At 43.5% G+C, this 13,709-nt stretch overlaps 1 protein-coding gene across 4 annotated transcripts in view; it reads right to left on the reverse strand.

The window, feature by feature from the left end:
* The window catches only part of ENTREP2 (endosomal transmembrane epsin interactor 2), a 381,215-nt gene that overhangs the window by 92,525 nt on the left and 274,981 nt on the right, over nt 1-13,709 (reverse strand). For all 4 annotated transcript variants that reach the window (XM_084642441.1, XM_084642439.1, XM_084642440.1 and 1 more), the window contains one exon: nt 3,164-3,295. In XM_084642441.1, the coding sequence (XP_084498567.1) occupies nt 3,164-3,295 (132 nt within the window). The remainder of the gene's footprint in view (nt 1-3,163; nt 3,296-13,709) is intronic.

Raw genomic sequence — 13,709 nt, forward strand, 5'->3', positions numbered from 1 at the left:
CCTGCTCTAGTTCCTCTGCCTGGAACCCCAGGTTGGAGGCAACCCCCTTCAATAGTTCCTGATCAGCTTCATGTCATCTTGTGGAACTGGGTAAGCGGGACCCATAATCACTTCATCCAGCGATGGTGAGGATGAAGCTGGTGCCGTGGAATCTGCCACGTCCCCTCAAGGTCCAGCCGGCTGGTCTCCTGGGTCCTCATGGGCCTGGGGGGTCTGCCCTTCTGGGGTCTCCACCTCTGGTGGAGGGTGCGATGAGAGGCCGAAGGTCTATCCAAGGCCCCTGCCACTGACCAGACTGTCTGCGAAGGCTGGGTAAACTCCCATGGATTCCGGGGTACCAGGCTGTTGGCCACTGGCCTTGGGCCATTGGATTGGTTGTGGTGCTGATGATGTAGACAATATTGCCGGTGCCAGGGCTTGTCCCACTGCCAAGGACTCCTGCTCAGTGCCCCAGCCTTAAGTGGAGTGGTCGCTGTCAGGCAACCATAATCGGGTGGACCAGCAGCCCTTCTCTCTGTGGCACCAACTGCTGCGCCTCGACCTGTCAGATTGAGATGAATCCCTTGCATGGGACTTCGGGGACCGTCAGCATTCGGCGGATCAGTGTCAGTAATCTGGAGATCTACACCTCATGCTACTCGACCAGTACCGGGACGTGAAGCAGGACCGGGAGCTGGAGCGATCCAGTCAGCAGGAGGATCTCTCCAATCGTGTCTTGGAGAGAGGTGCTGGCGGTTCGGTGACCAGTGGCTCCATTCATACGATTGGTCGCGTGACCAGTGCCGAGGCATTGGAGATAGAAAGGGCAGGTCTTGATGCTCTTGCCAAGGGGCGCATGCCTCCGTAGGTCTGCGCCAGGTTACTGCCAAGCCGCGCCTCAAATCCCGCTGTCGGTGCACAGGGTCCAGAGACTGACAAGGACTTTGCTAAGCCTGCCTCCTTGCTTCTGAGACATGACGGCTTCATGCAGGTGAGTGCTGGCGGGACCTCCCCCACGAGGGGGAGTGCTGCTGCTGAGGTGGGGACATACAGGAAGGTCCCAAGGTGGGTTTACCCCAGGACCCGGGTACCACCGGAGCCGGTGTGGGTGGCACTAGTAGTGTCAGGATCTCCTGCACTCCCTACAGTGCCTCGGGTATTGATGAGACCTCTAGATGATGAAGTCCCTCTTCACTGTCCAGTGTGGCAGGCATGGTACAGGATGGGCTAGACTGCTCGGCCTGAGCTGGGGCCTTAGTCCCTGACGGAGGTGTTGAGCTGTCAAGCACAGGTCTTGGCTCTCTCCAGCCCTCTCCTTTCCCTTACGGAAAGTGGGAGATCTTCCCCTCATGGTTCTCTTCAACTTCTTGGCCAGAGCTGGGGAGGGGGATAGGTGCCAGCTTGTAGACAGCACCGGCGGGGCGCTCCGCACCGATGCTGAGGTGCTTGGGGCCAAGTCGGACCTCTGCTCTGGTGCTGGGGTCAGCGCCGACTCCATCAGGAGTGCCCTGAGACGGACGTCTCTCTCCTTTTTTGTTTGCGGTTTAAAGAATTCACAGATGTGATGCTTGTTGCTTGTGTGTCCTTCTCCTAGACACCTTAAACAACTACCATGCGGGTCGCTGATCAGCATAGGTCGCTTACAACGATCGCAGGGCTTAAAGCCTGGGGACTGGAGCATGCCCCATCCTGTTCTGGGACCAATTATACTAGAACTAATTCTAAGGGAACTATTAACTATGTACAACTATTTTACAGGGAAATGTTCAAAAGAAACACTGAATGAAGCGCAATGCTAGCCGAAGCAGCAGACGTTCCAGCACCGTCCCTGGTGGCAATAAGACACGGAAGGTGTGGGGAGCCGGTGGTGCCCCTTATACTGCAGCATATGCACGCTGCTCCAGGGGGCGCAAGAGCCGGTCCCCTACGGATACCACCGAGGGGAAAACTTCCAGCACTGGTGTGTGTGGCGAGCACGTACACCTAATATGGAATGGACATGAGCAAGCACTCGAAGAAGAACTGTTTATTCCTCAAATACATATAATTGTAGATATGTTACTGCTTTGTGTTATATCCACAGCTGAAATGGCTGGGTAGTTTATTCTGGATTGACAATAAGAATGAGGCATATGGTTTGGAAAAAACACATAAAAGAGGCCCAAAGTAATCAACATATATAATAACTAAACACGGGCCATATTTATCAAAGGCACCATAAACAAAGACTGACTCAAAACCAAATTCACACATGTGTGAGCATGCGTACATACTCTCACACACACATTTTAATGTGGAAAATGTTTTTGGCAGTCACTGACATTTTTCCTACTATGCTCTCTAGACTTGTTGTGAACAAGATTAGTCAGCTTTGGTAAAATTTCCACTTTAGGGCTCCCACCTTTGCTACCACCAATGGGGCTGAAGTGGTGATAGTGGAAAGATAGATATTTTTTTTAAAAAAAGGCAGCGTAGAGAGAGCCTACATGCCGTTACAGATGTACTATTTCAAGTGGGGTGCTTATTTTCAAACAAAAGGCAGAATAAAGCCCTGAGTACATACAACAGCTGTTTTTTGTTGCAGCAATCCACAGTCATTACTAATCATAATTATAGAAGGTGTGTGTTATCACTGTCAGTTGTTTGCCTGATTAGCTGTAATTTCTTCATGTGCCTAGTGCGACATTTTTCTCTAATATAAACAGTCAGGGAATACAGAGCTCTCAAAGCCACACAGCAGAAATAATAAATATGGAATTCACACCGGAAGGATTTTTACAGAAACGTTTTGGATAATCTGTTTTTTCTAAATTATTCTCTTATATGGATTATTTTAAAAAAACATTTAATCAAAATGGCACCATCAAGATTACAATTATAAGCCCTCAACCTACAATAAGATTTTTGTAGGTGTACCCTGGGGCATATTCAACCTTTAACAAAATGGTTATGCTGTACAAATATAGGCAACAATCCTACAAACAAATGAGCATGTAACTTTACTCACATGAGTAGCTTTATTGATTTCATGTTTGCAGGATCAGGTTCTCATTTTCTGCTAAGTCTCTTTGTTATGAATAAGTAAGCAGCTGACAGTGCACAAACAACTTTCACTACATGCCTTTATCAAAATCCACTTGCTGTGTTATATTCTAATAAAGTGATAATCCTTTTTACTCCCCACCTTTAGAGTCAGCCTCACAACATTACACTCCTGCAGCGGGTTCAGTTTCAGCGTTTCTCCAAGGTTGCTGCAGCCTGATGTTTGATGCTGCATTTCACAGCAAACACAGACACCATCACTGTCAAATTTAATCTGAAAAAAAGTAAAAAATCAGAGAAATCAGAGAAAGCCAAACCTTTGTTCCAACCATCGTTACAACATTTATCTTCAACACAAGATGACACCAAGGAGTGACAACTATGTTCTTCTATTTGAAATATACAATTCATCATATAATCAGTGACACAGCTTGAAGCAGAATGACTTCTGTTGACCAGCAGAAGCTACAAAAATGAAAGTAGGTGAGAGAAAAATATTGTAGACAAGTAAGGTAGATAAAAGTAGCTGTATCTTTAAGGCCTTCTGTGGGCTGTTGAGAAAGGTTGTTTTTAGGAGGCAGAAAATTGTTTCTGTACTCTTCAGAGCCGGATCAAACCAGGAGAAATGATTTAAGTAAGTAAGTGTGAAAAACATGGGGGATAAAACAGGTGCCGGAAATATTGTGAGAAATCTTGATCAGAAATAAAATCACATTTAAATAACCAGGAAGATGACTGGAATAGAGAGAGGTACCATTATGAAAATAGAGACAGGAGAGAATGGAACATGAAGGGAAGGTGAAAGGCATACAATATTTGATATATATGTGTGTGAGGGAGAGTGTGTGCACACTGACCTCACTTTTAATTTATTTTTACTCTGAAAAAGTTTTACTTTCTCTTTTTTGTTTCAAGTTCTGTTTGTTTTGAAAACCCCTTTTTTTAAAAAAATACAGTAAACGTTCAGCATCCTCAAATTTTAATTTTCACAAAGTTCTTTTTGTCTTTCTTTAATTATGTCTCCCCTTTATCTTGAGGCTTTAGAAGGCACTAAGCATTTCTGGTATCTGTTCTTTTAAGATTTTTATTAAAATGTGTTTTATTGAATGTACTGAACCCCAGTCAACATTTTAATTTTACTATGACTTTCTTTAAAATATGATTTATGTGAGCTTAAAACTGCAATATTTCCATTCAGCTCAATGGGAGGTTTATCCATATAAAAAGTGCAGAATTGGATTAATTATCCTCATTTTGATGTCTTTGTTCAAAAAAATAAAAACAGGACTGTGTTTTTCTATTGCTTTGCTATCATGATTTTCAGCCAAGATTTAACTCTATATGAATTTTTCCTCCGCTTACTAATATAAGCCTGTAGCCACTTGTATTTTTCTTAATTACACTTAAACATTTAGATGCTTTCTCCTTTCCCATTTGAAGCCATTTTGTGCTGGTGCAGAGGATTCTAAGGATTGGTAGCAGGATATATTGCCATCTCCCTAGGTCACTGGCTCAAACCCAGCCTGGGTCACTATTGAGTAAGAGTTATTACCATCAGATGGCAGTTCAATGGCCTATGTGAAATGAGCTTAGTGGTCTCAATTCCCAGATTTTCATAGTGGAAAAAACTGTGCCAAAACTGGCAGTAATTAGAAGCTTTAATGGGAGTCTGAGCAGAGGTCAGGGATTTAATGGGCCATGTAGACTGAATTAGTCAGGATGAGGCACAATAGCTGGAATAGTGTGGAAGAGACCATATAGTGACCATCTGTGCTGTGTACCATGTACCATGGAGACAGCACTATGATCTTTACTGCCACCTAAATTGCATATTGTATTTGTGTCATGATTAATATTTTGCCTCTTCCCAAATCGTCTTCTGCTGCTTGAATGACTGGCTGAACAAACTGAGATGGGCTCTGGCACATATAGGAAATTGAAGTGTCCCATCTGAGGTCGGCAGTATAGCAGCATATTTAAACAGATTTCTTTCTTACTAGTTAGCTTTATTTTTTCTGCCTTCATACAAGGCTTGAATCATTCATCTCTTCTTAGTAGCTAGATGTTTTAAAATTTATATTTTACATCCAAGTTCAAGAAAGATACAGAGACAGAAAAAAGAGAAGAGAAAATGTGTGATCTCTCAGAGTAATTTGGTGTCTCTGCTTCAGTGATGCGGAACAGATAAGTAGTTGGGAGAGCAATACAAGACTATTATTTTGAAAAAAATAATGTTCAGTAAACAGGCTGATAAGTTAACATCATGCCATATATCAGAATAAAGGCATACTCCAGACAAATTGCTGTCTCAGTGGGTTTGAACTCTTGAACCTCTAGAATGCCCTCTAACCAGTGTAATTAGTCAGAATGCTTTTAAAAATGCAGAAAACATAAATTATACCATTTTCTAGCCACTCATGAGCAGAAGTGGATGCAGCTTTCTGCTGCACCCTATGTAGCCTGGTCATGCCCTGAGTCATAAATACTGTAAATGAAACAAAGAAATAGCCAACTAAAATGGTGAGCGTCTTTTGTACTGATCCCTTGATTTCTATGTAACTTTTTTTTTTTTATAATCAGATTAGAATTTTATATGTGTAGCTTTTCCTCATAACATTTTAAACATGTTAAGATAGGTATTTCAATTCCTGTGAGTTTCTAATACTTTTTTTTTTAAACAAATGAATGAGATCTGATCTGTGCGTGGCTTTGTGGTATATGATCAGACAACCTTCAACTCTTCAATCCCATGATAAATACAAAATGTTGTTAAATCTGAGGAGGTCTTGCCTTTGAACTCCTCTGGGAATGTTGGAAATGGTGCTAGCTGTTAGATAACTACTACAGAACAGGTTTGAAATTCACACTTTGAATTTAGAGTTGTGTCAAATTCAGCCGTCACAAAGCTACAGCACACCTGCTATATTATCAAAGAGCATCCAGCAAAATCAATATGCTCTTCAGCTGGTAAAAAGTTTCTATAACAAGGAAAATGCACTTTACACAAAGCTGTCCACACCAAGATAATTTATTCTCTGATACATGCTGCGTCTGTTCAATGAAAGGTAGTCACCCACACATCATGGTATGTATTTAACACTTCTAATGTGAAAAATAGATCCTAGGTCTACTTTTATCCCATGTAATGAACAGATATCACATAAACAAAGGCTGAAAAACAATATCTAAAGCTTCCTAACAAGAGTCCCACCTGTGACTGCTTCTCTGTTCACTCTAAAATGCATCTTATAACTGTTTTGTATTGCACAGTACCTGTCCTTGTATCTTGCTAAAAATATTTTTTAAAAGGTTTCTTAAATGCACAATGAAAACTGTTGAAATTAAGTTATCACCAACATATAGGGCTGCCCCCAAAAATACATCTGTAATTTTTACATGTGCAAATATATATATATATATATATATATATATATTTGTGCAGCAAACAGAGAGCAATTGGTGGCTTTGCTTGTACAAAAAAGGCACAAATATCAGAGGCACATTTCTAGAGAGCCTTTGATAATCTGGCCCATTGTGCACAGCTATTTACCTTTTCCTTTAAAAAGCGTTCATGAAGCAGTGATGCCAGAACTGGGGCCACCGCACTCCCACTTTTTGAAAATGGACGGGCCTGGCCCATCCACTTGTCATCACAGCAGACCCCACCCCCTTCCCCTCCTCTTCCCCGTGAGGCCCCACCCCCTGGCCAGGCCAGCAGCTGGTGGAGCCCCGGCAGCTGAGGGAGCCGTGCGGACCCTCCACCTGCCCGTGGTGCAGGGGTGCCGACAGGGCCGGTGTAACCACTAGGCAAACTAGGCGGCCGCCTAGGGCGCCAAGATTTGGGGGTGCCAAAAAGCGGTGCCCCAAATTGTTTTTTGCTTCATCCAAAATGGGAAGGGGCGCAGTTCGGTCTTTTCCCCAAGCTGCCTTCCCCCGTACCTGGGTCTTCCTCACTCTCTGTCTCTTCCACACACTGCATTGGGCAGCTCTGTCCCATTCTGTGCAGAGGTTGCCTCATGGCAACCCAGCCGTGCACACAAGGAGGGTTCATCTTTGTTCCGTTCTCCTGCCAGGGAAAACCTCTGCCTGGGGCAAATAAGTCAAGGAGCCGGAATCAGAGGGCTTGGGAATCACCCCCACGGGAAACTTCCAGCCTCTCTCTGCCGGGGAGAGGGCCACGGCAAGGCATGGCTGCTCGCACTTTATCACAAGCCCGTGCCCTGGACCCAAGGCAGGGCGCATCTTCTCACAGGCAAGCGGGGCTGGCTCTCCGGTAACCTGCCTCAGTTGCATTTCCCAGGCACTTCCCTTGTCCCTGGGGAGGGATCAAGGGAGGAAAACGCTGGAGAGGAGGAGAAGAGAAGTCGACACAGCGATGGAAGGAAGGGGGGAGAGGACGCAGGGGACAGGGAACGTGGGGTCAGAAGGGGAGAGGTGGAGCAAGCAAGGCTGACCCTCCAGGGTGCGCCTCTGTCCCCCGCCCTTTCCTCCCCCTGGTACGCTGCTTCTCTCCATTCCAGCAGCGCTTCTGTCCCACCCCCACTTCTGCCTGGAGCTCCCCAACATGCGGTGAAGAGGCTCTCCAAAGCGAGCAAGCTGCTGAGGTCCCTGTGCCTCACCGCAGGCTTCCCCTCTCTCCGCCAGGGTGCTGCACTCCATCCCGCTTCGTGTCCAGCCCAGCCTCGCTGCTGTTGTGGCTGCATTCTTCCTGGGAGGGGCGTATGTGTGTGTGTGTGTGATTGCCTGCCTGGGCTCCTCACCACGATGACACCTGAATTTGGTGATTTATGTGTAATCAACAGCACAAGTACTAACCACCACTGCCTCTCCTCACAATCCCTCTCCCCCTTCACCTCCCGGCTCCCTGGTGGAGCAAAGTTCTGCAGAGAGGCTGCGCTGCGTGGTTCTGAGCACTCCCTTTGCTACTGCAGCTCTCTGGGGTGCAAGGTGGAAGTTTCGCCTAGGGCGCAAAATATCCTTGCACCGACCCTGGGTGCCGAGAGCAGCCCCCAGCCCCTGTCCCCACCCAGCCCAGGGCAGGTGCAGAGTGCGTGACTTCGCGCCAGCTCCTCATAGCTGCCCATGTGGCTCTATGTGGGGGGCGGGGACACAGGCAGGGGGTTGCTTTTGGCCCCACCCTGGGCAGGAAGGGCAGGCTCCCAGGCTCCACTCTGGCTTGGCTGGGGGTGGGGCCTCCAGAGAAGAGGAGGAACATGGGCAGGCTTTGGGGGAGGAGGGGGAGAAGAGGAAGGGTGGGGGCCATTGCCTTCCCCCAACTTTTGGGAAGGCTCCAACACCCTTGTCATGAAGTGACCTTCTTAAGGCCAAAACAGCATTGCTAACTTCTATGTATTTTAGGATTTTATACTACTGCCAATCATCATAGTATCTGAGCACCTTCCTCATAAAATTGATAGCAGTAGTGAATTCCCAAGCGGACTTCATGGAGTCTCTGGCACTTCTAACCTTTTTGGGGTCAAAACTCTGCTTGGGAGAGGGTGAGGGCTTGGATGAGTTTTTTGGGGTGGATAGAAGGGTGTGTCTGTCTTAGGCTGAATAGCCTTTCAAAGAGGAAGGTTTTGAACGTTTTCCTAAAGACGGTTAGATTCTGGATTCATCTACTCTCCTCTGGAAGTTTGTTTCACAGACAAATCCCTTTGGCTGAGAACATTTTGTCTTCAGTGCTCTTGCACTACATCTTTGGCTTTGTGATCTGCATTGTTCATTTCCCATTTCAGCCCCTAACCTTCATTTTATTCCTCCCCTCTCATAGAGCACAACTGATTTTTTCTAATTACTCCCAGAATATATATGCTTTGGGCTCAACTGTGCAACCTCACCTTGAGGGGCAACTCTGTAGTGTGCGTTAGATAGGCTTTAGCTGTAGTTATAGCTCCTTAAATATATTGGATCTTTAAGGAAACTTGGTTGGCGTTACTGTCAGAACTGATCAAGACCGCTTAAACCAGCAGGTAACTTTTAGCTAGAAGAGGATGAAAAAGATGAAAGGCTTCTCTGAAAGGAAAGGACATTGGGAACTTCAAGCATATTAAATGTACAAAAAAAAAGAAAAATCTACGGTACAATTACATTATGACAAACTGACAAAGGCAAGGACATTCAAATTTTTTTGTCTGTCCTAATTTACTAAATTTTAGTATAGCCTCTACAAGAGTTTCAGAAAAGAGTTTGCTGTTACTGTATGTAGCATGTGTACTCCAACACCTTGCCACAACAGGGTGCATTGGGGACAAAGTAACAACCCCTGCTCCACTGTTTTTCTCTCCATGTCACAAATCTTAATGATAATGCTTTATAGATTTTCTTATAAATCAATAATACACTGAGGCTGCCAGTGTTGAGCACGGTCCCCAAATCCTGAAACTCATGAGTGTGATATCCCACCAACAATTTATGATATTTTCCCATCCCATAAGCAGTCTGTTTCCTATAGAACTGCTGGATGTGGGTTCCTGCAATACTCACCCACTGTGGCGACAGCTGTCAATATTTATATTGTCCTTCAGATGCTTAAATAGGGAGCATAAAAAAACTCCAGGACCAAATTGAAAGATGAAATACAAAAGTTCAAAAGTTGACAACACAACAGATAAACGCAGTGGGAGTCCTGCTTCTGATGTGTACTGTAGTATAACACATAAAGAAGGCAGGCCTGGGCAGCAGATTTAATACAAACAAGAGGAAGTACTTTTTCACACAACACACAGTTAACCTATAGAACTCATTACCATGGGATGTTGTGATGGCCAAAAGTATAACTGGGTTAAAAAATGAACTAGATAAGTTCACAGAGGATAGGTCCATCAATAACTATCAAGATGGTTCAGGGATGAAATCCCATCTTCGGGGCAACCTTAAGTCTCTGACTGCCCAGTTTTTTCCAACCTTTCCACATAGGTCAGGTTTTCTGAATCTTTTATCATTTTTGTTCCTGTCCTCTGGACTCTCCAATGTGTCCACCTCCTTATTAAAACGTGGCACCACAGTACTCCAGGTGATGCCTCACCAGTGCCAAGTAGAGTGGGACAATTACCTCCCATCTCTTACATGCAACACCCCTGTTAATACACCAGAATATGAGAAAAGGAGTACTTGTGGCACCTTAGAGACTAACCAATTTATTTGAGCATGAGCTTTCGTGAGCTACAGCTCACTTCATCGGATGCAGTGAGCTGTAGCTCACGAAAGCTCATGCTCAAATAAATTGGTTAGTCTCTAAGGTGCCACAAGTACTCCTTTTCTTTTTGCGAATACAGACTAACACGGCCGTTACTCTGAAACCTGTCAGAATATGAGACTTTCTCTCATCTGCATCATATTGTTGACTTATATTCAATTTGTGATCCACAGTACCAGCCAGATCCTTCTCAGCAATACTACTGGCTAGCCAATTATTTCACATTTTTTAGTTGTGTATTTGATTTTTCCTTCCTAAGTGAAGTACTTTAAACTTGTCTTTATTGAATTTCATCTTGTTGAATTCAGATCAATTCTCCAATTTGTCCAGATCGTTTTGAATTCTAATCATGTCCTCCAAAGTGCTTGCAACCCCTTCCTGCTTGGTGTCATCTGCAAATTTTATAAGCATACGCTCCACTCCATTATCCAAGTTATTAATTAAAATATTGAATAGTAACAGACTCACATTTGACCCCTGCGGGATTCCATTAGATACACCTTTCCAGGTTGACATTGAACTATTGATAACTACTCTTTCAATGTGGTCTTTCAACCAGTTGTGCACCCACTGGTAGTAATTTCATGCTGACCACATTTCCCTAGTTTGCTTATGAGAATGTTGTGTAAGACTGTCAAAAGCCTTATGAAAATCAAGATATATCACATCATCTGCTTCCCTTGATTCATTAGGCCAATAAGAAGGAAATCACATTTGTTTGGCATGATTTGTTCTTGACAAATCCATGCTGGTTATTCCTTATAATCCTATTCTCCTCCAGATGCTTACAAACTGATTGTTTAATAATTTGTTCCAGTATCTTTCCAGGTATCAACGTGAGTCTGACTGGTCTATAATTCCCTGGGTCCTCTTTGCTCCTCTTTTTAAAGACAGGTTCTGTTTGCCTTTCTCTAGTCATATAGGACCTCATCTGTCCTTTCAGAGTCCTCAAAGATAATTGCTAATGGTTCCGAGATTGTTCAGCTAGTTCCTTAAGTACCCTAGGATGAATTTCAACCTAACCTGCCAACTTGAATACAACTGACCTACCTAAATATTCTTCTAGCACAGTGGTTCTCAAACTGTGGGTCGGGACCCCAAAGTGGGTTGTGATCCTATTTTAATTAGGCTGGCATTAGACTTGCTGGGTGGCAAGGCTCAGGCTACAGGCCCCCGCCACCTGGGGCTGAAGCCCTTCGTCTTTGGTCCCCCCACCTGGGGTTGTGGGGCTCAGGTAGGCTCAGGCTTTGGTCACCCCTCCTGAGGTCATGTAGTAATTTTTGTTGTCAGAAGGGGGTCACAGTGCAATGAAGTTTGAGAACCCCTGTTCTAGCATGATAGGATGCCAGTTTCAGCTGGGGTCTCTGGGCACTACTAGAATACAAATAATAGGCAACCCACAATGGGAGATTGACAACACCAAGAGAATACCAGATTCTGGATGATAGTGAACGGCTATAAGTTTGATTGAGGACCTAGGGCAGTATGTTAAAAAAACCAATCAGTAAGTTAGTTATGCCCAACAACAACAAAAAGCTATACAGCATGTAGCAGTGGTGGAAAGTGGATTAAAATAATCAACTCTTGGGCCACAGCATCTATTGATGTAAAATTACTACCAGAGCTAACATTGTGCGTGTGAAAGAAAGTTTCTAAAAGCACTGGAATTACGTTTCTCAAACACATGTTAATGAAGGGATAGAGCATACAGCTGCTATGTGCACATGGAGCTCCCACTGACTTCAAGTGAGGTTCTAAAAACAGTGCAGCTGCAGGAAACTTTTCTCCCAATTAAGTTTTCGTAATCAACATTAAAATCTATGATGGTAGTTTTGTTAGCGCGTTGTGTTACTGACATGTAGTACAAACAACATAAAAAGTAGCCATAGATGCTAATGATCTCAAAATGCATACAAAATGCTAACATGTGTTGTACAGTAAAATTTCTCATATTTATGTGAAAATATATTATGTAGATTACAATTCTTACTGCATTGCCTTAAACACTGAGGAAGTCCCTCATTTGTCATTTCTCAGTTAAACGAAAGTTGTTGTTGTTTTAAAAACAATTCCCTTCTCTGAGAAGCTCTTTTATAGTTAAAATCCACCATAAAGAAACTTTACTATATTATTTTTAAACCACCCATATGTATTCAAGGCTTTGCAGCAATGATCCCTGTGGAAAAATTCAGCAACACCTCAGCTGTTCTGCGAGAACTCCTTTTGCTATAAAAATGAATAAGCCTGACAGAAATATGTCAAGTCAAGATGAGCATTTATTTGCCTTGTGCATTGAGGCTACTGTACTTGCCAGCACCCTGTGAACACCAGAGTGTGATTCAGAGCATTAGCTTATTATTTCCCTCATTGATTCTATTTTAAGAAACTGCATACATAAGTTATTCTGAACCTGACATTTGCACTAGACTACCACTTGAAAGTTCACTACCGTGTTTTAATCTTGTAGTTAGAGTATCATTTAAAAGGAATTAATGTTTGTTAATCAAACCTACAAAAAGTACAATTTAAAGACTGATCTTTGCTCCTCACAACTAGCCGATACCACTATTACAGTAAGTCTAGAGCTTACAAGTGCTGTCATCCTCCAAAGTGGCAGAGTTAAAGGACCTAAAGCACTATGTTAATTAATATGAGCACTCAAAGTGAGGAGATGCAGGTTTGCATTATATCTACACTATTAAACTATTACACAGAGTTGCACTTCACCAATTTGGAATGAAATCCTGCAGCTCTTAATTACATAAACAATCCTATTGATTTCAGTGGAACTGCTCCGATAAGTAAGGTTTGTATACACATACCCTGATTGAAATATGACTTTGCTGATTAAAGTAAAACTAAATAAGTAGGGTCTGTTACATGAACTATTATTATCATCATAATTATAATATGGCAAATAGAAAGTAACAGCAAAGATGATTTGTCCTACTTCTATAAAGCACAAATGGGGCAACTTCTATGACAAGCTACTGATTAGAACTTCATCTCAGACATGAAGACTGGCTACTGATAACCAGCAACTTTATTTCAGCCTCTTCCATCATCTTCACAGTTCCTCATGCTGGAGGGAAGCCTGAACAGGAGATGTAGGAGTGAAAAGTCGGTTGGCTTTTTAGATAAATTTCTCCTTCTTTCATACTTTGGTGTTAGTAGCTAAGTGCATCCTCTTGGCAATTTAAAGGTTTATTGGTTAAAGAGTGAGAAAAGGTGTTAGGATCCCCAGATTATATTCCTGGCTCTTACACTGATTTGCTATAGGAACCAAACTTCCCTTCAAATTCTTCCATATGGGCAGAGGGCTCTAACCTTCCTCCTAGGAAGAGGTCACATGAGCTGCACCTACTAAACCAGATAATCTCTGGGGATCTATTAGAGGCATGGAGCATTCATGTGTAGGACACTTGCCTCTATTCCTCTTCCTGCTCTCTGCAGCCCCTTTAGAACCACAGCTTCTTTAGCAGCCATGCTG

Source organism: Lepidochelys olivacea, assembly GCF_965140295.1.
Source record: "Lepidochelys olivacea isolate rLepOli2 genome assembly, chromosome: 10".
In the NCBI taxonomy this organism is placed as follows: Eukaryota; Metazoa; Chordata; order Testudines; family Cheloniidae; genus Lepidochelys; species Lepidochelys olivacea.